The sequence below is a fragment of the Galeopterus variegatus genome, unplaced genomic scaffold (assembly GCF_000696425.1).
Source record: "Galeopterus variegatus unplaced genomic scaffold, G_variegatus-3.0.2 Scaffold370, whole genome shotgun sequence".
NCBI lineage: Eukaryota > Metazoa > Chordata > Mammalia > Dermoptera > Cynocephalidae > Galeopterus > Galeopterus variegatus.
In genome coordinates, this window is record NW_007726481.1 from 284,519 (window position 1) to 309,501 (window position 24,983).

At 36.7% G+C, this 24,983-nt stretch overlaps 1 protein-coding gene across 1 annotated transcript in view; it reads right to left on the reverse strand.

Moving 5' to 3' along the window:
• The window catches only part of PRKAR2B (protein kinase, cAMP-dependent, regulatory, type II, beta), an 89,494-nt gene that overhangs the window by 2,985 nt on the left and 61,526 nt on the right, over positions 1 to 24,983 (reverse strand). The window contains exons 5-10 of the mRNA XM_008568054.1: positions 16,200 to 16,306; positions 12,810 to 12,963; positions 7,092 to 7,193; positions 4,897 to 4,971; positions 2,341 to 2,406; positions 2,066 to 2,204 (exon numbers count right to left, since the gene is read on the reverse strand). Of these exons, the coding sequence (XP_008566276.1) occupies positions 2,066 to 2,204; positions 2,341 to 2,406; positions 4,897 to 4,971; positions 7,092 to 7,193; positions 12,810 to 12,963; positions 16,200 to 16,306 (643 nt within the window). The remainder of the gene's footprint in view (positions 1 to 2,065; positions 2,205 to 2,340; positions 2,407 to 4,896; positions 4,972 to 7,091; positions 7,194 to 12,809; positions 12,964 to 16,199; positions 16,307 to 24,983) is intronic.

Below are 24,983 nucleotides of genomic sequence, written 5' to 3' on the forward strand. Positions count from 1 at the left end.
AACCTTGTATTTTACACTATTGTCTATGCAATTCAAAATGGCAGCAACCATGATGCTTTTGTGCACTTCTATAAGAGCATACTATATCACTTTGCTTAACTGTCTCATACATTTTAAAACTGAATTTATAATATACAGGTGGAAAATATGATCACATGCTCTACCATAGAAATACGAATTGAAATACATCATTTTGCAAAGGTAAAAAAGGTCATGTTTACAAGAATAAGCAGTAAATGGGCATTCTTGCACTGCTAGTAGCATGTAAATTGGTACAAATAAAGTGATCTTGCAAAATATATCAAAATTAATTTTTTAAAAAAACCCCACCTTCTGAAGACCATTTCTAAGGAAAAATCCTATATATGTAAAAGCCTTCTTTGTACAAAAGAATGCTCCGAAAAGAAAAATTCAAGCCAAAACCTGCAATATATTTACAAGTAGGGAGTGATTAATTGTGTATATTTACCTAACAGAATGTTAATATTTGATTTAATAAAATAAGAAAATCCCTAAACTATAATGAATAATAAAAAAAGCAGTTTACAAAACTGTTTAAAAACAGAAAACCCATGCAAATAAAAAAGACAAGAAGGAATTACAAGGGTACTTCAAAAATTTGGCAAAATAGAATTAAAAGATAATATGAATCTTCCCATGAACTTTTTGAGGTACCTTCACATTTTAGAGCAGAAACCACTAAATGGTGATGGTGGTATGGGTGATTCTTAGTTCTTCCCACATTTTCTGTATTTCTCAGATTTTCTTTAATGGGAGTATCATTTATTATTTAAAAAAATGAACAGAATTTCATTATGTCACCTTTACTTTACTCTTATTGTCTAATAGCAGGGAAATTACCTGTCAGTTTCTAATCATCTTCTCTTCCATCCAAGTATAACACTTGATTAATATTATACTTATTTAAAACCTTTTAAAAAGCAACTCCTCTAAGAAGTGAATTCTGAGGATCCCCGCAAATCTTAAAATATTGAACCTAAGTTTACTGTACTGAATTGTGGATGAACAGTACAGAAAAACTAATTACTATGGAATCAAAGAAAATGTCATCTATATTGCTACCTCCTGAATGGTATTTTTCATTATCAAAGCAAGTGATTTCTCAGATATGAATAAAGATGTCTTCCATATGAAGATGGTATTTCTGCCACGCTACTCTGGTAGAAGAAAGTACAGTTGACCTTTGAACAACACAGGCTTGAACTGCATGAGTCCACTCACATGCAGATTTTTCCCAATAAAAAAACTTACAGTATTAATATAGTACAGTACTATGTGTGTATTTTCTCTTATGATTTTCTTAATATTTTCTTTTCTCTAAGCTTACCTTATTGTAAGAATATAGTATATAATACATATAATATACATAATATGTGTTAATCGATTGTTCATGTTATTGGTAAGATTACAGGTCAACAGTGGGCTATTAGTAAAGTTTTTAGAGAGTAAAAAGTTATACATGGAGCTCAGTTGGTTAGAGCATGGTGTTATGACACCAAGGTCAAGTATTCAGATTCCCATACCGGCCAGCCACCAAAACAAACAACAGAAACAAAAGTTGTACTTGGATTTTTGATTGTGTGTTGGCGGGGGTGTCAGCACCCCAAAACCCACGTTGTTCAAGGGTCAGCTGTCATAAACAGCTGAACAACGGACAGAGAACATTGGATTCTGCCTTGACAAACCTGAACCTTTGTGTCCTGATGCTTGGATGAGTAAGAATTCTCACAGACAGACATTCCAACTTTCCCTGCAGAGTTTAATAATGGCCTTCATAAAATATTGGAATTCTTATTTTAATGACTAAAATAAGATTTTATTACATATATATACAAAAGAACAAATATATTTGTAAGTAAAAATTTTCAAAGAAATTAATGACTTCCACAAATTGATTTTATAATGCAATCAGTCCTAACCTTGTTACATTTTGTGAGGACTACGAAACTTGTGAACCCAATAAAATGATCTGTACAACATGAATACATAAAATGCAGACCACAATTTCAACCAGGAGAAGCATGCCCACCATTGCAATCCCTACCTAAACATTTGACAGTCCCAATGGCGTGTGCAGAAGCTGCTCGAGGCTTGTTAGTTACCAAGGCAAGCTCTCCAAAGTACTGTCCCCGGGAACATCGAGCGATTTCTACTGCACCATTCTCTTCCGCTTCTGATTTACCCTGACAAGGTAATTAAAAATATTAACTTTTACTCAGCTTATGAAAAAGAAAAGTTAACCTTAGTCTAAACATCAAAAAGAAAATCTATTGTTTCTTGCTAATATTATGTGGGTTTTTAGGACTTAAGAATGCTTACCTTTCTTTTCATAGTAATTTTCACTTCTCCTGATTCTACAATGAAAAAAGAATCAGCCAAATCTCCCTATCGGAATAAAACAACAAAAACAGAGGGTGAAAATGCAAATTTATCTCTGTCAGCAATACTGTTGCCTATCATACCCCTGAAATCAGTCCAATCCCAATGTACAGATATTTGCCTGAAAAGTGGAACCCCAAGGGAACAGGCTGTCTTGATTTCTAAATTGAGAGGTTATGACTGACAATTATATAGTAATGGTTTCTTTTGCAAAATTATTGGAAATAATATACTCTCTACCACAGTATTTCTGCTAAAAGCTAAGAAACTATGACAAATAACACTGGGGAAAGAACTTCACCCAAATTTCAGCCTGGATAACAGCACACATACTTAGAAATGGCAACACTGCTGTATATCCCAGCAGCATCCTCTCAATCAGCAGAAATAGGTCGGCTGATCCTGTGCTCTTCAGGAAGGGCTGAAATGTGCACCCTGTGTCCTCCTAACATAACAAGCACTGGCGTGGGGACCCAAGATAATCCAGCAACTTGCAAGAGCAGAAAGGGCCCAGATGTATTAGGAAGCAGTAGATGTTGGCCTTGACATTTTTACTAGTTAGTTAAGGACCAAACTGAAATGCCAGTCTATTAACAATCCACCTCAAGATTGAAAAGATTTCTGAAAGAAAAGTGTTCACATTTCTAACTGCATACCCATTTTTTCTTGTTTTTCTTTTTGAATGAATTTGACCTTGATTTAGAATGATGCATTCTGAATTAAACAATGTAATATGGAGGATAAGAGAGATACTGACTTTTCTGAGCCTCTCAAGGTGATTCTGGAGAAACTGAGGTATTTCAAAACTCTTTAGTACAATTCAAAAAATGCAGTATCAGATTATATCACAAAAATAAATGTTGGGGGCCAGCCCGTGGCTCACTCAGTAGAGTGCGGTGCTGATAACACCAAGGCCGCGGGTTCGGATCCTATATAGGGATGGCCAGTTTGCTCACCGGCTGAGCGTGGTGCTGACAACACCAAGCCAAGGATTGAGATCCCCTTACCGGTCATCTTTTAAAAAAATAAATAAATAAATAAAATAAATGTTGAATCTAGATTTCTATAATAAAGGGCCACCAGATATCTTTATAAATGCTTAAAAGACAACTAGTACATAAAAATATCTTTAATAAACCCTGAGTATAGCATATGTACTTTCTCTCTTTTAGATCAGGTGTTCATAAGAGCTTTGTGTTAAATTTTCAAGTGTTTTAAATCATAAGTCTACTGGCTACTGTGTAATCTTTTTTTTTTTTTTTTTTTTTAAAACATGCTGTAAGTGTATATAAAACTGGTGAAATCTGAATAAGGTCTGTGGATTGTGCCAATGTCAATGTCCTTGTTTTGATATTGTACAATGGTGATGCAACATGCATTGGGAGAAACTGGGTGAAGAGTACATGGGACTTCTCAGTACTATTGTTGCAACTTCCTGTTGAATCTATAATTATTTCAAAGTAAAAAGCTAAAAAAATCATTTAAGAAGTGTTCTATGCTTTGTTATTTACCAGTTTAATGGTAGAACCTTAGCCTTGTTCTCCAATTTGACTCCACTTCTGACTGCTTTAATCTGTACATATCAGGTGCTACATACCAACCTTTCCGTCAGTGATGGACCACATATATGATGGTGGTCCTTTAAGATTAAAATGGAGCTGTAGAATTCCTATCACCTACTGATGTCACAGCCGACTTAATGCAATAGCTCAATGCAATAATCACATAGGAGCAATAGGCTATACCGTATAGACTAGGCATGTAGTAGGCTATACAGCACCTAGGTTTGTGTAAGGACACTCTATGAAGTGTGCACAACGACGCATTTCTCAGAATGTATCCCTGCAGTCAAGCAACACATGAATGTACTATCATCTGCATGCTTCACCTGTGAATTTCAGTTGTCTTCGTAAATTACTTTTTGGTAGCCCTATTCTAACAAGGTATGTAATACTATTGGTTCCAACTGGGATCTTAGAAAAGCATTAGGGGTTAAATAACATATTGGCCCACATTTATTGCTTGGAAGCCAATGGTGCAGTATGTCCCCTTCTTGGTGAATTCTATCAGGGAGCAGCCTCGAGAGGTTTCATCTTGAACTGAACATGCAAAATTCTACAATACCTTCCAATATACCTTCTGGGTCCTCATTAATCTCATGAAACATTCACCTGTTTTCTCCTCTCATACTTGTAAATGACATCTTACTCTTTATGTATGTGTGAGTTTCATGTCACATACAAATATAAAATTAGGCAGAAAGCCATTTGATGGTTTAATACATATTCATTAGAAGTTTATAAACAAAAATATTCAAAAGCTTAATGGCTGTAAATTAAACCATTTTTAACAAGTCATTTGATAGAAGTAACATTCATTTACTCTATCACTGCATACTAAATTATAGAAACATATGAAAAGTTTATCAAGATCTACAACATATAAAAACCTTTTGGAATATAACCCTAAACTGAATTACACTTTAAAATATTATACCTGAGCAATGATTTGTTCTCCATCATTGTATACTTTGGTGCCTATTACATCTACCACTTTCAGGCGTTCAGAAACCTACAAAGAAGAAAAAGACAAATAAAATAGAAATAGACTAAATTAGATACTCTTATCTATTTTAGAGGTTAAAAACTGGTAGCCTATAAGCCAAATATGTTGAACAGTGTGTGAGTTGTATGTGTGTTTGTTATATTAACTGCTAGCATTTTAAAATAAATTTTTCATAAAAACTTCAATTTCCAGCTTCTCTTGAAAAATCAGAAGACTTAGCAACACTAAGCCCATATTTACACATGGCAACAATAAAACCATGGTGGAATAAGCAGCTGTTTCTTCAGAGGGAGCACATGTTCTCCAATTTGCCAAAGTCCCTTCCTGGCTTGGTTTTCTTTTGTTACTTGCCTAGCTCTGCAGGCATTGGATTTCCAAACATTATCTATTTTTACTTAAAGAGATATGCTACTGGAGAAGATCAGCTACCTAACATGCATTCATAATAGGGCCAAAATTGCTACCAGGCACAAACTGACAAACCAACAGAGAAATGAGAAAGGACAAGCACTGCTACAAGGATATTTCAAAAGTTCATGGAAAGATCTGTTTTTCAACTCTATTTTTCCATGAACTTTTTGAAGTACCCTCATATTTTGACATTTGCCATCTTATGACATTGTGGGTACATATATACTCTGTTTTACTTTATAAAAATATTTTAAATATGAACCTAAAATATCTAGAAAAACTTTGAATTTAATAATGAAATATGGAAAGTTTTCTCTAAGTCTCCTCCCTCCTTCAGAGATAAAAACATAACAGCTGGTCTCACTGAGAAGACAGCTGGGCTAAGAGATGAAGGAGATGATGGGATGAGCCATGGGCTGTGTAGGAGGACATTCCAGGCAGAAGGAAAGTACAAAGGCCCTGAAGTAGGTGTGGCCTGGGCATGTCTGAAGGAACAGCTAGAAGCCAAAGTGTCTAGAGAGGATGGGGAGTGTGGAGCAGTAGGAAATGCGGTCAGAGGGGTAACTAGTGGGCGCACAGGACACACTGTCTAGGGCCTTAGAATAAGCAAGGTGTGCCATGGTGTGGGTTTTAAAAGGATTATTCTGGGCTGGCCCGGTGGCGCACTGGAGAGTGTGCCACTTGGGAGTGCAGCGGCGCTCCCGCCGAGGGTTCAGATCCCATGTGGAGACCAGTTCCCGCTCACTGGCTGAGCGCGGTGCGGGCGCAACGTTGCGATCCCGTTGCCAGTCCTAGGTACGGGCGCGACACAGAGGGTTGCGATCCCATTACCGGTCAGTACAAAAGACCAAAAAAAAAGGGATTATTCTGGTAGCTGCATAAGCCAGGCAAGAGGTGATGATAGCTCAGAAAGGTGATGGTGGTGAAATATTGGTGTAAAACGACCAGATGTTGGATATATTCTGAAGACAGGGCAGATAAGATTACTAACAGATTGGACATGGGTGGGAAAACAGATGAGTCACTGCTAACTAACTCCAAGGTTTCTAGCCCGAGACACTGGAAGGATGGTGTTGCCATCTCCTAAGATGGGGAAGAGAGAGTAGGAGGAATTGATTTGTTTGAAATGTCCATTAGACACGTGGGAAGAGATGTTAAAAATGCAGTTGGATAAATGAATCTAGCATTCAAAGGGGCCTAGCCTGGTAATGTCAATTTTAGGAGGCATCAGCATATAGACGGTATTTAAAGGCATGGGATTTGAAACATTCACCAAGTGAATAAGTGTAGTCTGAAAAGAGAAGAGACTAAGGACAGCGGCCTGGAATGCCAATTTTAGGAGGAAAGGAAAAGAGAAATAAACAGCAAAGACAACCGAGAGGGAGGCCAGTGAGGACATTCTGTGTTTAGAGAACTCCTCCTCATAAAAGTAGAACTAATGGCTCTTGCCTACATTTATATGGTTGTTTTAAGTCATTAGATAAAGACCACACATAAACTTGCTATAGATGCTGATAGCAATTTGTCTTGCAAATAACAAAACAAATGCAGTTATAGGTAGTAAAAGAAATACTGAGTTATTAAAACCACCACCATTTTACCTTTTCACATGAAAATCTGGATAGATTTTTATTCAAAGAAACTTTTCTATAGAATTAAATATTCCTAACAAAACAAGCTTTTAAAGCAAAATAAAAGCATAAACATATACTTACCTCCAATGATTTAAGAAATGGCAGTGACTCAATAAAGCTCTCATACATTTTTCTCTTTTTGGCATTGTTTTTCACAATTATTCTCCTGAAGGTTACCCTGTCCTAAAGGCAGAATATCAAATACAAAGACAAATAAAAGGCAGATTTTATGGGGGAAAAATGTCTGAACAAATAGTTTTGGTTGTTTTTTTTTTCTAACCGGTAAGGGGATCACAACCTTTGGCTCAGTGTTGTCTGCACCACACTCAGCTAATGAGCACACTGGCCATCCCTATATAGGATCCGAACCTGCGGCCTCGGCGCTACCAGTGCCACAAGTGAGCCACGGGGCCGGCCCACAAATAGTTTATATTATTCCCAAAAGGACCAAACAACAATTGATGGTTTTTGAAATAAGACTAGCATTATTATACTTTTAATGCAACTCATTTCAGATTTTTTTCTTTAAGCATAAAATATAATATAAAACCATAAGATGTTTTCATTTTTCATTAAAAAGAAAGCATCAGTTGACTTTTATTCATAATGGAAGTCTGACCAACATGTAATTGGGCTATCCCCACAAGGAGGCACTGTTACACCATTTTAAAAAATATATACAAGCACCGTGTTCTTTTACTGTAGATGGCAGCCGTAGAGGCTTAAAAAATCAATTAGGTAGGATATGACCAGCATTTTAATTAAAAAAAGGAAAAAAAAAATCTCCAAGTGTATCCCCCATAATATTGTTTCGTTAAATATTCAGTCATCCAAAAAGACACAAAAACAAATGCACTTATTTTCATGATGTTCCTCACTTGTTTCTTAATGTAGGCTGTAATAAAAAACATATGGAAAACACTATTAGAAAAAAATATAAAGCAATTATGTGAGAGATGTTGAAAATTATGTACTCTAAGTTCTTTGTGATATCCACATAATGTCAATTTTTTTTTTTTAAATGCGAAGGCACAGAAAGGCTACAATTTTCTTAAGTAAAGTCTAATTCCAGTGCTTATCATGTTCAGGGTCTAAAATGTTCCTGTTTATGTTTATGCTGCATGACCTCAAAGATACAGAACTCAACTGAGGAACCTGAGAAATTTTTAAGGACAACATCTCAAAAAATAATTTTCCTGAAAATTTTTATTTGGAAAAAATTCTCACAGAACATTGTTTAATTCTTAAATGAAAGCCACAATAATTGTTAGTTTGGCATTCACTGATAAACAATTACACCATTTTAATAAAATAAAAATTGGGATATGTTATTTAATTAATAAATCACCATGCCAATATATTACAACTGAGTTTAAATGAACTAGTACAATAGAGAAAAATGCTCATATAAATGTAAGTCTCTAGGTGTGAGGGACTGTTTGTGTCCCCCAAAAATTCAAGTGTTGAAAGCCTAACTCCCAACATGATGGTATTAGGTAGTAAGGCCTATGGGAGGTGATTAAGCCATGAGTGTGGAGCCCTCATGAATGAGATCAGTGCCCTTATAAAATAACAGATCCTATTAGAGCATGGGTTCGTATCTTCATACCCGCCAGCCACCAAAAAAAAAAAAAAAGATTTCCCAAAGAGCTCCCTTGCCTATTCCACTACAAGGAAGATGCATGACATCTGTGAACCAGGAAGTTGGCCCTCACCAGACACTGAATCTTCTGGTATCTTGATTTGGACTGCCCAGCCTCTAGAACTGTGAGAAATAATTGTCTGTTGTTTGTTTAAGCCACCCATTCTATGGCAGTCTGTCATAGCAGCCCAAAAGGACTAAGACACTAAGAAATTAAACATCTTGCTCCCCAATTCGGTTTACTACAATTTGGTATTGGCTGTAATTTCAACTTGTACTCTTTTTTTGGACTTGCACTCTTAATCATTTTTTTTTAAAGAGAAAAATTTACAAGATAATTAACACAAACATTGAAATTATTTCCAAGATTGGCTGTGCATCAGAATTAGCTGGAGTATCAAAAAAGATTTCTGAGATCCCAGACTTTAATGACTCAAAATCTCTGCATGTAGGGCTCAATAGTCTATATTTCATAAAAGCTATCCAAGTGATTCTAATATATAACCAGGTGTGGGAACCAGGTATACCACCATTTTATGAACAGTCTATTGCAAAGCAGAGAAGACCCAAATAGTCTAGTGATTTACAAATTTACAATGAGTTCTACCTCTCAGGAAGAATTTTCTGTTATAGTGGCCCACCTCCTTCACACTCACTGTGACATATAAAGTCCAGAAAGTCTAATTTCAAATGTTTTCATACTAGTCATTTCAATAACTGCCTCTCTGAACCATCATATGTCATGTAGATCAGCTAATCCCCTAAGGCTAACAGTGACCAAGTATTATTTAGAGTTAGATTAATCTATAAAGGATTTTTCTTTGGAGATTTGCTTATCTTTACACTTGTACGGCAGGCTCCAAACTGCTGACCTTAAAAATTTCTTTTCTACTTGATTTTCCCTGAAAAGAGGTTAGGAAACACTTTAAGTAATTATGTTAATTATTATAATTTTTTTAAAAAGCTATTGCACTTTTTCGTATAATCTAAGGTGATTATCACATACTGCCCACTTTTATAGTTTAATAACATGTATAGACTATTAAAAATACCTAAAAATGCTTCCTGGGAGCTTAAGTATTACACACATTGGGAAATTCTGGGCTTTTTTTTTTTTTTAATCTAATTAAGGTTTCTACCAGGATGGGAAGACTATTAGTATTCAAAGAGGCCAACCTGCAAAATATGTGACCTTGTACAGAGCATGTGCAAGGAAGAGCCCCCTCCTTATTGTGTGGCAATCCCATTGGGATGATCACATTTTTAAATTATACCTTAATAGGACAGATTATGGTAGAAACTAGTATTCATCCCACCACTTTGTTATTAGGCCAACATTTCCTGTGGACAAAGGTCTGCTCTGGTTTGGAGTTTTTTTCTTTGGTGGCTTTGGGTATTCAGAACTTTGATAGTCCTTAAAATACTTCAGGTGATGAGTTTCCTTCCACCTGAAACAATTCCCATTTTTCTCTTACAACTTAAAAAAAGAGACTCATCATATTTCTAATAGTATACAATAACTGCCTGGTTCTAATAAAAAGAAATGTAAAATGTCTTGTTTTTTGATCAAGAAATATTTTCATCAGCTGAATGCACTTCAGAGTCAAATGCTGAGTTATGATCGAATAATGTAACTTCTGTAATATTATAGTCCATGGAAATGAAATTGTTAACTTCATATTTAATCCAACCTCTCCTCCTTCCACAAAAGGATTTGAGAGAAATAACCTAATAAACACATGTCCAAACTATAGGGTAGGCTGTTTTCGACAATTTAAAAAGAAAATCCATGAATTGTAAACATTCCCCTAAATAGGTGCTGCTTAAAGTGTGGTTTGACACCAGGCACCACTAGCATCTCCTGGGAGCTTATGAGAAATGTAGAATTGCAGGCCTTACCACAGACCCACTGAATCAGAATCTGCATTTTGGAGTCCAACCCCAGGTGCTCACACAAGGAGAGTGGGCTCTGGGCACTTGACATGGTGGCAGCAGTGGTGACTGCAGCAATGAAGGGGAATGGGGTCAGTAAAACCAGCAGTATACGGTTTGAAGGGCCCGGGGCCTATGCAATGTGGTGATGATGGCGGGGTGGCTGGTTACAGCAGCTGGTCTGGTCAGAGCATACCTGGCTACAGGTAGCTACCATAGCTTTTATTATTCAATTGAAAAGCCTTTGAAATTCTTCCAGACTGGAGCACTACTGGAGGTAGGTTCTGAAGTTATTTGTTATTGATTTCAATTGTTATAAAGTTAAAAACATGCTACTAAATTATATTGAAGTAGCCATATCTCTGTCAGATTTGCTTTAAATTTTGGAATTTTGCCTCCTAGCATACTGTAATGTTGATACCTAGACAATCTTTTTGACTTTCTAGATAAGGTAAAATCTCATTTAACTTGTATTATCTGGAATATATTTTGGATTAAACTTTTATTGGAAATCAAATGGAACAAGCTTATATTAGAATTTTTTTTTTAAATTGTAGGGACATCCTAGGGAAGCACTGGCAAACTCAGATACAAGTTGAGTATTCCTTATCCAAAATGCTTGGGGCTACCTCAAACTCTGCCCCCACCTGCAACCAGGCAAGCAACAGAACCAGCTGCCTGAGGTCCTGGGATAGGAGCCAAGGGCCAGTCCCATCCCCCTGACTCCCAACATCATCTTAGAGTGTACTTATTAGCCACATGTGTTTCTTTGGGGTGTGTGACTTGTCTGTTCATGTCCCTCACCAAATTTCTGCTTAGATTTTTCTAATTCGTTTTTAAGAGATCTTTTTGCATAAAGGATGTTAATCTTTGAGTGTCATATTTGTTCCTTATCAATTGACTTTAAAATTAATTTGTCATATTTTCCTTTGTGTCTATGTTGAGAAAATAATTTTCTAAACATTAAAAAAAGAAAGAAAATAATCTGCATTTTAACTAGATTCCTAGGTGATATGGAAGCACATTAAAGTTTGAGAATTGCCGGCCCGGTGGCGCACTGTGCTAGTGCGCCGCTTGGGAAGCGTGGCGGCGCTCCCGCCGAGGGTTCGGATCCCACATACAGACCGGTTCCTGCTCACTGGCTGAACGAGGCGCGGGGGCAACACCGAGGGTTGCGATCCCGTTGCCGGTCCCGGTCCGGTACGGGGGCAACACTGAGGGTTGCGATCCGTTGCCGGACATGGAAAAAAAAAAAAAAAGACAAAAAAAAAAAAAGTTTGAGAATTATTACCTTAAATACAATCTTCCAGAACTCTTCTATCATATGTAAAAAGAATCTTCCTCCCCATACCCACCCCCTCACCCAAATATGTTTTTAAACCAACTTTTACGTCTTGTAGAAATACTACCCTTAAGAAATTTATTTAAAGGTACTAATGCCCAGGTTCCACTGCTGGAGATTCTAATTATATTTGTCTATGGTGGAATCTAGGCAATAGGATTTAAAAAAAAAAAAAAATACCCCAGGTAATTCTGATGTGCAGCCAGGTGAGAAGCACAGGCACCAAGTATTTTTTTCTTTGTGCAGCTGCTTTTAAATGCAAAGTTGTTACCAATTCATTTATACCACTGAGAGAATCCATTTATAGTGGTTTCCCAAACTCTAGCATGCATCAGAATTACCTGCAGGGCTTGCTCAAATATAGACTGCTGGGCCCCATCTCCAGGGTTTCTAATTCAGTACATCAGAATCAGTAGGTGGAGCTTCAGAATTTGTATTTCTAACAAGCGCCCTGGTAATATGGATGCTACTGGTCAGGGGACCACACTCTGGGAACTACCAATTTATCAGATTATAATACCTCAAAAAGCTATTTGAGAAAAAAACACTGAAAGCTTTGTTTATTTGTTTGTTTGTGTGGCTGGTTGTTTTTTAAGAATGGGTTTGAAAGGAGCATTTTGTATCTGAGTATCTCTCCAAGGGCCAACAGTTCCTAAAAGCTTCTCACTGAACTAGAGGATTGGGGGAAAGAACACAAAGATCTGACTTAGTACAGTCTGAGAGCCCAACAGTTCAGCATCCAGTAGCTGCTTAATAAATTTCATTATGACTGATGACCCCAAATATATCTACCTATTAGAATTAAAATATTGTAACTACCTGGCTATTGTCATAACAATTTTTACAAATAACAACATTCTGGTCAAATAAATATTTTACTCACCAAACCCCACAGAGCACCAGGAGAGGTAGCAGTGATTGTAGCTGCTCTGGGTGTATTGTACATTAAGGCCAGTTCGCCGAAACTCCCACGGTTATCATAATTACCAACACATCTTCCAACACCGTCACATTTTACATAAATATCAAATGTTCCTCTGTTGGACATATGCAAATTAGAGGTAAAAGTAATTCAAATAAATAAACTCATTACAATGAAACATTATTTCAGAGAAGAGCCCTGTGCAATAAAATCTTATTTTCGGCCTGTCTGTCCCCTCTGATGACAAGTAATAAAAGGGCATTGATATGTGCTAATCTGTTCCAAACCAGCATGAAGAGACCATCAACTAGACTAACTAGGGTAAGGGCCATATATGTGCCTGCTGGGGAAAATGTGACTAAACAATAAAAATTTTAAATAAAATAAATTTTAAAAGTATAACTAAAACTACAACCAAATATTATGGAAAATCATCTAAAGGAACATGTATCAAACCATTGACTGTAATTATCCCAGAGCATAAAGAATAGTGACGGATTCCAGAGACATTCATTTTCTAATTTAAGAGTTTTTATTTCTAAAATGAACCTGTATTACTTTTGTGAACAGAAGAAAATAATCATTTTTTTAAAAAGAGTATAGGTATATAAATTTGGTTAGCCACTACTCCACAAAACTTACTAGGATTCTTTACAGTCTATAGCAAGGGTAAACAAATTATGGCCCACAGGCTGGCTGCCTGCCTTTTAAAATAAAGCTTTACTGGAATATAAACACACTTGGTCATTTATGCATTATGGCTGGTTTTGTGCTTCAACAGCAGAGTTGAGTAGTGGCAACAGAGACCATATTGATTCGCGTATTGACCCACAAAGCCTAAAATACTTATTCTCTGGCCATTTATACAATTTGCCCTTTTCTTTAGATTAGCCCCCAATCTAAAGTTAAAAAGTGATAGAAATTCAGACTACAGATTTGACCCTGATCTTTCTACAGTTTTTCTGAGCTGATCTTTCTTTTTTTCTTTTTTAAAGATGACCGGTAAGGGGAATTTAACCCTTGACTTGGTGTTGTCAGCATCACGCTCTCCCAGTGAGCGAACCGGCCATCCCTATATGGGATCCGAACCCGTGGCCTTGGTGTTATCAGCACCGCACTCTACCGAGTGAGCCACAGGCCGTATTTATCGTGTGAGGATATTGTGGTAAAGTACAACTTGAATTTTCTGAAATTGGATTTCCTGTATAAATGCATGCCTCGAACCCGTGGCCTTGGTGTTATCAGCAACCACACTCTCCCGAGTGAGCCACGGGCCAGCCCTGAGCTGAGCTTTCAATTGGGGTTCTTTTTCTAGGCAAATAAAACTCAGTTTTTGTCACTGCACTACATATTATCCAGACCCTATATTTATATAAACTACATTCTTCATATGGACGACTGTCTTTCCACATACTACACTTTATCAGCGAGAACATGATTTCAAGGCTTGCTGAAGCACCTGTGAGGGCAGACAGGAGAAATTCTGTGGCTTTAGTCTGTTGGCTAAACCCTAACAAAGACGGGGGTGGGGGGCAAGAGAGGGAGGGGCTCTTAAGATTAGAAAGGATTACAAATAGTAAAGAAACAATAAGAACATAAACAAAATAACAGACAAAAGATATTAACAAATAAGGAAGAAAATAATTGGGTTTTAATATAATTCATGGTAGAATGACTGTTTCAAAGATACCTTCTAGAATTTGTTCCATGGATAATTATTATTCAAGTATACATTAAACTCTTCTATTTACACAACTTATACTTTTGCACCGAAAATGTTTTCTACATTTACAACTTTGAATAGGATAAAATATACAACAAATTGTGTTGATGAGAAGTAAAACAAGTTACCAGTCCAGTTGAAATCATATCAGTCTAAAGTCTGTTAAAATACTGTGACTGCTTTTTCATCCAGATTTCTTTCCTGATAATATGAGGCCTCAGGCAGTGCACCACCATGGAAAAAGCATAAAAAGTGACCAGAAGACCTGGCTATGGGATCGGCTCTATGTTGATCATCTGGTGACCTTAACCAAGCCTGTCACTTCTAGGTGCCTCAGTATTTCAACTGTCCATGGGTGATTAGGACTTAACTGAAAAGAGAATGTACAATACACAAATGTAAGGCAGTTTTTATTGTCAAAAATACCCACTAAAAGAAGTTTAATTGTATGTGGGGTTCTCATATACCCCTACAATTAAACACAGACAGTTGAGTGCATTCCTGAGGTGTTTCATTGATTAAAGCTGTTAATGATACCAAAATCATGACTTGGATTTACACTTGGGATAATTGGTTTTGTTCTATTCTACAATCCTGGCTAGTACCTTGGCAAAAGGCATTAGGGACGAGGGAACGGAGGAATCAGTGAAAACCCTTGACTGAAAGAGCATGTGTGACCAGTGTATGAGAGACACCACCCACAGAGCCAAGATCAGGAGCCCCAAGGTGAGACACCAGAGGTCTAATTTTCAGCAAGCCTTCTGAGTTAAACACAACTCTACCCAGAGAAACAAATGTAATCCAATGAATCAGGCTAAAAGGTGATCTGTACTCCACACAAAACAGGGGTCAGGAATACCAACTGTCTCACGAACACTTCATCATTTTACAAGTGAAGAAATAAAGACTCAGTTCAGACTGCTCGCCTAGGACATTTTAGGACTCATCTATTTATCGTGTGAGGATATTGTGGTAAAGTACAACTTGAATTTTCTGAAATTGGATTTCCTGTATAAATGCATGCCTTCTCATTTCAATAAAATAATTTCTCTATAGAGTTTTTTTTAAAAGACAAATATAATAATGCACAATTTCTGGAAGGACACACAAACTATTCACTCTACTGACTGGATGATGCTGAAGCGGTAGGAAGAAAGACTGACTTTTCACCTTAAGCCCTTCACAAACATTTTAATTTTTTTAAATGATGAACATAGGTAAGAAAAGAACCCTTTAAAAAAACACAATATAGATTAAGTTATATTGTGATTTAACATCCTAGATGCTGTATACTTTTATTCTCATTCTAATAGGCATCTATTATATACTGACTATTACATATTATCTTTCCAAAAGAATTTAGCAAATGAGGATGCTCACATTAAATGATGGAGATTTACAGATTAAACTAATCAAAAAATCATCAGGTATTCTATAAACTATACCTCTTTTCATGATCTAGTGTGGTTTTACTGAATACATTCACAACAGGTTTACAGAGCCTATTATGTAGAAATAAGAGAGGCAATAGCAACTATTACATATAACTTGTCAGTTGTCATAATAACCACTGAGCTTTTACACCAAAGGTTCTTTAAATTTCTGTAGTGAAATTGGGGAAAACTTACCTATCAATTACGTAGAAGTTGTCACCATCATCACCTTGATCAATTACATGCTCTCCTTCTTTGACCAATTTTTCAAACATGGCATCTAATACTTGAGACATCTGCTCCTATTGTTTACAGAGATAAGATATAATCTTTATGTTTATCTAGCACGTTTTAAGTAACCATAATAACCTTTATATTTCTGTGAATAAGCCCAAAGAAATGGAAATACCATCATTGCCAGTAAGTCTTGTCAGAAAAAGTGTCCCTTACCATATACAAATGAGATGATTATATATTTACTCTCATATTCAGTATCTGAATAAAGGTAATTATAATTAGTCTATTTCAGAATATTTGTAACTATCACCATTTTAAAATGAAAAATTAACCACTAAATCACCATATACCTTGTGAAGTATAATCTTAGCAACTAAAATGACCAGGTTAGTAAAAAACTATTTCAAATATCTTTTAACAATATTGGTTTTTAAAACTTCCCTAGATTAGTAAAGAATTTATGTAAAGATTACCTAAATACTTGGTGAATTTAGATCCTGATTCCAATCCTTCTTTTTGGGTTAGCACCAAAAAGCAAAACAGAAAAATAGAAAAACAACAAAAGCAAAACCAAAAATAACTGTGGCAAATACTCTGTCGCTATTCTTTTTCATGAAGGTTCTCTTCAAGAAACAACCATTTGCCTCATTAGGGCAGATTTGTCAGGAACATCAAAACTATTATTCACCGACTACTTAACCTACAGTAGCCCCCCTTATCCATGTAGGTACGTTCCAAGACCCCCAGTGGATGCCTGAAACCACAGGTAGTACCAAACCCTACATATACTATTTTTTTCTATACGTATATTCCTATGATAAAGTTTAAATTATAAATTAGGCACAGTAGGAGATTAGCAACAATAGCTAATAATAAAATAGCTTCTGAACTTGGACGGAACCACACTACCAGCATCCAGTTTGCAGATGGCCTATCATGGGACTCCTTGGTCCTCACAGTTGCATGACCCAATTCCCCTCATAAGTCCCTTCTCATATATTTATAAACATATCCTATTGGTTCTGTCTCTCTGGAGAACCCTGAGTAATAGAGGAGTTTAAGGTATATTTGAAAGGGAAAAAAGATGCAAGTGGAAAACACTGGTTGAAGAAACAAGATATTCTGGATCAATAGTATAACAGATCACATGTGATTCTCTTCCTTTTGAGATCCCATTAAAATTTTATACAGAATATGAAGATGTGAATCTACAACAGTGTAGAGTACGGGAAGGGGCAATTGATGAATGAGAGAATTCAAGAGCAAAGTTAAGTTAAGGGGCTGGCCCGTTAGCTCAGTTGGTTACAGCTCAGTGTTACAACACCAAGGTCAAGGGTTCGCATCCCATACTTGCTGGCCACCAAAAAAACAAATAAAACATAACAAAGTAAGTTAAATGTGGCAGAGCAAGCAGCCCAGAGTAGCACAACAGGCCTGCAGTGTGGAGGGGCCAACCTGCCTTGCAAAACACCAGGTGGCTAGAGACTGGGAAATACCTAATTCCTTCAGGGTGGGACTGAGACATAAAGCTAAAAACAAGTGGATACCTTCCTTCAAAATCCCCCTACCCTAAACTCAGAATGCCTAGCAGCCAACTGTTGACCCTAACTCTTCCCAGAAAAAAGACCAAAGAGAAACTAAGCAAATTAGAGAGAACTAGAACAGATATTGTGAACACTGATGCCCTAGAACAAAGACCTTCACTTGGCTAGAATTTAAAGGTTCCCCAGTGTAACAGCTGGCTCTCTGTCAGCTCAACCTAAACAATACGGTAGTTGACAGGCCTGCTCTCCTTACTCAGAACTCTAAATCATCTTTCTGTTGCCCCTCCGGTAGCCTACAAGATGAAACTAAATAGCAAAATAACACCACATGAGATAGATATTTCAGGAATAGACAGCTTTCAGAAAGTTCTCCTTGCACACCTAGAGATTCAAGATGATATTATATCCTTGAGACAAAAAAATAGGATGTTTAGAAAAAGAATAAATCAGAGAAAACTAGGTAGCTTAGAAACTAAAAACATGATTGCCAAAATTTTTTCCTTTAAAATACTTTTTTAGAGCAGTTTTAGGTTTACAGCAGATTTGAAAGGTACAGAGATTTCCCATATACCTCCTGCCCCCACACATGCACAGCCTCTCCCATTATCATCTCCCACCAGAGTAGTACATCTGTTATAGTTGATGAGCCTACACTGACATCACTCTCTCTCAAAGTCCATAATTTATATTAGAGTTTGGCTCTTGGTTCTTGTACATTCTAGGGTTTGACAAACATATAATGACATATATCCATCATTACAAAATTTTTAAAACTGTAAATGAAAGAAGATAAATTAAAACGAAAAGCCTCAAAGAAAGTTGACAGAGGTGAAAAGATAAGATTTCTAGAGAAAGTAAGAACAAATAAAACAAAAGGGAGGAAATAAAGAAATATGGGATTTCTTTTCCCATATTTCCAGAACCAAAGGATACAAGTTTTCAGACTGAAAGGACACACTCAAGTGCTCAGCACAATCAACCAGCAAAACTCCCACACTAATATGACATAATGTATTTTTAGAACACCAAAGATAAAGATCTGTAAAACTTGCAGAGAAAAAATGTGGGGGGTGTTCTTAAAAATATGTGTGTGTATATATATGTGTACTATATGTATATATATATTTATACTTTCTTAAAAATATTAAAAAATGCTCAGCTTCTCTCAAAAATAGAAGTGAAAATTAAAATCAAAACGAGACTCCACTTTTTACTTGTCAGATTCAAAAAGACACAAATGTTAGAACAACACTGTTGGAGACAGTGTGGGACAGAGGCATTCTCACAGAGACTTCTAATGAGAACATAAAATGGAATAAATTCTTCGGAAAGCAATCTGACAATATTTAACAAAATTTCAAGCATGCATACCCTTCCACCTCACTATTCCTTTTCTAGGAAGTTATTCAACAGATAGTTCTGAAATGATATGGACACCAGCATTTTTCACTGCACCATCATAATAGCAAAAGATTGGAAACAAACTGATGTTCATCTACAGGGCACTGGGTGAATAAGCTGTGGTATATCCACACGCTGAAAAGCTCTGCAGCTGTAAAAAAAAGCATGTGGGGATTTTCATACATCCAACTTTCAAGCAAGTCCCTGACAATGAGAGAACACCCAGAGAAGGGTAATCAGGAAATCTGAAAACCTGCCATAGGGGAAACAGCTCAGGAAACGGGGCATTTAGGTGAGAGAAAAGACGACCTACATGGGAACACATCAGCTGTTTTCTGTCACACAGACGACGTCAGTGGTTCTAGAAGCCAGACTGGGGCTGTTGGTAGAAGTTTCGTGGAGATTTTATTTTTGTTGCTGTTCTTGTTCTTTCTTTTTTCTTCTTTTTGTTTGTTTACTTTCTCTTCATGTTTTTTTTTTTTTTTCATGGAGATTTTAGAACAATGTAAAGACCAGTCTAAGAATGAGAGCTGGCTAGCAGTGACAAGGACTACTTTGCAAAGAGAGAAGCTCCTTGTCGCTGCAGGGAAATGTTTAAGCATAGGCTTTACATTTGATGCTGTAGAAAGGGCTGTAGAAAGGGCTCAGTGTTTCTCAAACTGCGGTCTGTGGAACCCAGGGATTTTGTGGAGGTGCTTCAGAGACTATCAACAGTTGATTTTAATTTCATCCTAAAAATATATTTTAGCTATTAAATACTAAAATAATTGGAAATCAACATGCTCAGATCAGTATTCCTTTTATTTCCTTTTCTTATCTCATTGCATAGAGGACTTCCAGCACAATGTTGAAAAGCAGTGGTTAGAGGTAAATACACATTATTTTATTGAGGTAAAATTCACATGACATAAAATTAACCATTTTAAGGTAAACAATTCAGTGGCCACAAGTTGTGCAACCACCACCCACAGTTAGGTTGGGGTATTTTCATCACCCCAAAAGGAAACTCTGTACCCATTAAGTAGTCATTTGCCACTCTCCTATCCCTTGGCAACCATCTATCTGTTTTCTGTCTCTATAGATTTATCTATTCTCAGTATTTTATATAATGAAATTGTACAACACGTGACCTTTTGTGTCTGGTTCATTTCACTTAGCATAATGTTTCTAGGTTCATCCCCATTTAATTTATCACACGTCAGTCCTTTTTCAGGCTGAATAATACTCCATTGTGTGTATATACCACAATCTGTTTATCCATTCTTCTGTCAATGGACACCTGGGTTGATTCCACCTTTTGGCTTTTGTGAATAGTGCTGCTATGAACATTTGTGTACAAGTATTTGTCTGAACACCTGTTCTCAGTTCTTTTGTGTATATACCCCTGAGCGGGACTGCTGTGTCATATAGTAACTCTACGTTTAACTTTTTGAGGAACCACCAAGCTATTTTCCACAGCAGCTGAACCACTTCACATTCCCACTAGCAATGCATGAGGGTTCTAATTTCTCCACGTACTTGCCAACATTTATTATTTCTTTTTTGGTTTGTTTAATTATAGCTATCCTAGTGGGGATGAAGTGGTATTTTCATTGTGGTTTTGATTTGCATTTCCCTAATGACTAACCATGTTGACAATTTTTTCATATGCTTGTTGGTTATTTGTATGTCTTCTTTGGATAAATATCTATTCAAGTATTTTGTCCATTTTTAAATTGGATTTTTGTCTTTTTGTTATTGGGTTGTATTATTTATATACTTGGAATACTAGATCCTCATCAGATAAATGATTTGCAAACATTTTCTACCATTCTGTACATTGTCTTTTCACTATTTTTTTTCTTTTTTTTTTTTTTTTTGTCTTTTTCCGTGTCCAGCAATGGATGGCAACCCTCAGTGTCGCCCCCACACCGGACCGGGACCGGCAACGGGATCGCAACCCTCGGTGTTGCCCCGCGCCTTGCTCAGCCAGTGAGCGGGAACCGGTCTGTATGTGGGATCCGAACCCTCGGCGGGAGCTCTTTTCACTATTTTTGATAATGTCCTTTGATGTTTAAAAATGTTTCACTTTGGGCCGGGCCCGTGGCGCACTCGGGAGAGTGTGGCGCTGGGAGTGCAGCAGCGCTCCCGCCGCGGGTTCGGATCCTATATAGGGATGGCCGGTGCGCTCACTGGCTGAGCGCGGTGCGGCCAGTCTCAAAAAAAAAAAAAAAAAAAGAAATGTTTCACTTTTATAGAGTCCAATTTATCTGTCTTGTCTTTTCTTGCTCCTGCTTTTGATGTTTAAGAATCCATCATTAAATCTAGGGTCACGAAGATTCACCCCTTATGTTTTCTTCTAAGAGTTTTATAGTTTTAGCTCTTATGTTTTAGGGCTTTCATCCATTTTGGGTTAATTTTTGTATATAGTGTGAGGTAGTAGGAGTCCAACTTTACTCTTTTGTGTGGATATCCAGTTGTGCCAGCACCACTTGTTGAAGACACTATTCTTTCCCCCATTGAATGGTCTTGGCACCTTTACTGAAAATCAATTGGCCATAAATGTGCAGGTTTATTTCTGGACTCTCAATTCCACTCCATTGTTCTATATATCTATCCCTATGCCAGTATCACATTGTTTTGATTACTGTAGCTTTGCAGTAAGTTTTTTTTTTTTTTTCCTTTTTGTCTTTTTTCGTGACCAGTAACGGGATCGCAACCCTCGGTGTCGCGCCCGCACCGCGCTCAACCAGTGAGCGGACCGGTCTCTATATGGGATCCAAACCCTTGGCGGGAGCGCCACCATGCTCCCAAGCGCCGCACTCTACTGAGTGCGCCACCGGGCTGGCCCTTGCAGTAAGTTTTAAAATTGGGAATTGAGTCCTGCACTTTTGTTGTTCTTTTTCAATACTGTTTTTGGCTATTTGGAGCCCCTATGTTACATATACAATTTTACCACAATGAATGACAACAAAATATTAATGTGTTTTCATGATTTAGCTTTATGATTAAATAAAAGCTACCAATTTAAACTTTTATAAAGAAATTGATATTGATAAAAAATATTTTAAAAGAATACGGAATCTCTGCCACAACAGATGTATTCCAGAAGGGAATCTACATCTATATATCTCTGTGAGATCTAATATACTGTCAAGTAAAAAAAGAATAGTGCAGAACTCTGTAGATTTTGCTCACCAAAATTTAAAAAAGAATATCCTTGTATATGCATTGCATAACCCTCAAAAAATACACATGATAGTGTTAAAAGAACGTGTCTCCTGAGAAACTAAGTTGCTGGGAGACAAAGTAGAAGAGAGAGTTCCTTTCACTGACTACTCTTTTGTTCTTTTTGAGTTTTCGTAAATTGTATATGTATATTAATTTTTTTAATTTAGCAAAAATAAAACTATTTAAACAGAGAACATAATTTTGCTCTTCATGTGGGTTAAGAAAACTTTTGGAAGAATGATGATGATGGGTTTGCAGGAAGTAGTTTTCATCCCCTTCTTGAGTCCCTCTGTGAGCTCTGGTACCTATTTGTGGAACAGTAGACAGGGCTGAATATGAAGCCAATGTGGTAATAAAATAGAGCTTTCTTGATGTGGTGCTAATTGGTCCCATGGGGAGCATTTTACTCAAATGAGTTCATCAACCCGGCAACATATGGTCACCTATCAAAATTCTGAAGGTTGATTAAATGGTTTACTAATATTTTGTTTTGCTTGCTATTTATATTTTCACTCCTTTAGGGCAAATGGAGGGGGATTATCAGCTTTTATTGATTAGTTCTGACTCTAAATGTCAAATGGGGAAAAAAGATTAAATAAATTAATGCAGTAAATTTTTTGGATATGTTAAAATTAGTTGCATTTAAAAATATTATAAAACTAAGAATTCATACACAGACAGAACTTCTCTGTGTGACAGGTGTCTGTTCTATTCAATCAAAATGTAATTTCCCCATAATTGTGCACAGAGTGAAAAGAGCTTAGGAAATATTTAATATGCAGAGGCTTACCATGATGACTGACATCTACTGTAGGAAATCCACATTTAATTCTCCTACAGAATGCAAAATCAAGACGGAGCTCAGTAAAGGGCTCTGACTCACTTAAGAAATAACAATAATTACTCTACAATAATAATAGAGCCTATCCTATAGCAAAGAAAAATTATTTCAGTTAGCCTCAAATTAGAAATATTTCAAAGGAAAATGGCCTACTGAGTCAAGCCTTAAAATATTCATGAAAAGGATATCTTCAAAGAGGTTAATAATTAAAAATGCTGTGCTCAGCATATGAATATACAGCACTCCAAGGAATAATGTTCTGAGGTCCAGGTCGTGCGGTAGTGCAAGATTTTTGAGCTAAACAGTGACGTCAGGAAATTCAAATGAGGTAGTAAATACAAAGCCAAGATAATTCTTCTTACTAATTAGTACTTACTTTTTCTCCTTCCTCTTTCAAGTTTTCCCATTTCAGGAAAAGGTGGCACCATTACAGTCATTCCAGCTAGACACTGGGAGTTATTTAGACTCTTTCCTTCAGGCCCCAATTAAATCATCCATGAAGAATCCAATTGTGTTAATACTGAATATTTTGTGGAACCATTCCTTTCTGTCCTTTTCCCCTTTCCCAGTTCAGGCCCATTTCTTTTCCCTAGATCATGGCATGGTTTCCTTACTGGGCTCATTCCTTTGTTCTTGACTACCTTCCCCATCGCTCTCCCCTCTTTACCTCCATCCTCCATACTGCTGCCAAAGTGGCCTTAGACAAATCTGACTGTTACATTCTCTGTGCCCACTGTCTACAGGATGTGTCCAATGCTACAGCTGGCATTTGACTATGGTCCTTCATAACACAGTACCCACATCTTAACTCCTGTCACTGGAAAGCTTCCAGTTTAGGCTCTAGTGATAACATTCTCTGTACTTTCTGTCAACTGGCAATTCCCTACTAATTTTCTGAAGCACAGCTCCGTGGCCTCACTAGCTTTCTGAATCCTCAGGGTAGGCTAAGAGATACTCATCCTCTCATAGTGCCCTGACCATATCACAGCATTTATTACATTTTACCAAAATGCTCTGTATATGTGTTTTTATCCCTCATCATAAGTTCCAGGAGGACAAGAACCATGTCTAAATATCTCTGTGACCTCCAACACCTTCTACAAGCCTTGGAACACAGTGAGTAGTAAAGAAATTGAATTTAAAGAAGCTGCATGACAAGCAGATTATATGAGTTGAATATGTAACTCAATTAAAATGCATTGGTTATTGTAAATAAAGTATATCATAAAAAACTAGAAAGCTGCTTATAATATGAGCTTCACCTAAAACCTTCAATCTGCCATGTTTGGGGCTGAATTATCCCGGGTGGTAATTTCTGAGGAAAATAAATTTTTACTGATTTATATCCTGCATCGTCTCGAAAAGACTTTGAGATACCAGAGGAATAAATCAAGCTGATTTGAGCTCAAATGCAAAAAAAGATCTTTTGGAAACAACTAAGTAAATATGTTTGCTTCTTCCCTATAAAACATTCAATGATGGTAATTTGTGAACTGGCTTTTTCTCCCCCCACCCCATGAACTGGCTTTTTAAGTATATATTGAAGACCTTTAGCGGAGCGGAGAGATGAATCTAAAAAATTCTTATGTTTATTAAAATAATCACTTTAATTAAGGATAGATGCTCCTTGCCAGACTTTGCTAGCAGAAGTTTTTAAAAATATTTTAAATGCAACCAAAATTTTCACAATGCTTTAAAAAGAATTAAAGTTGAAATGACAAGAAAAATCATTTTAATTTAAATGAC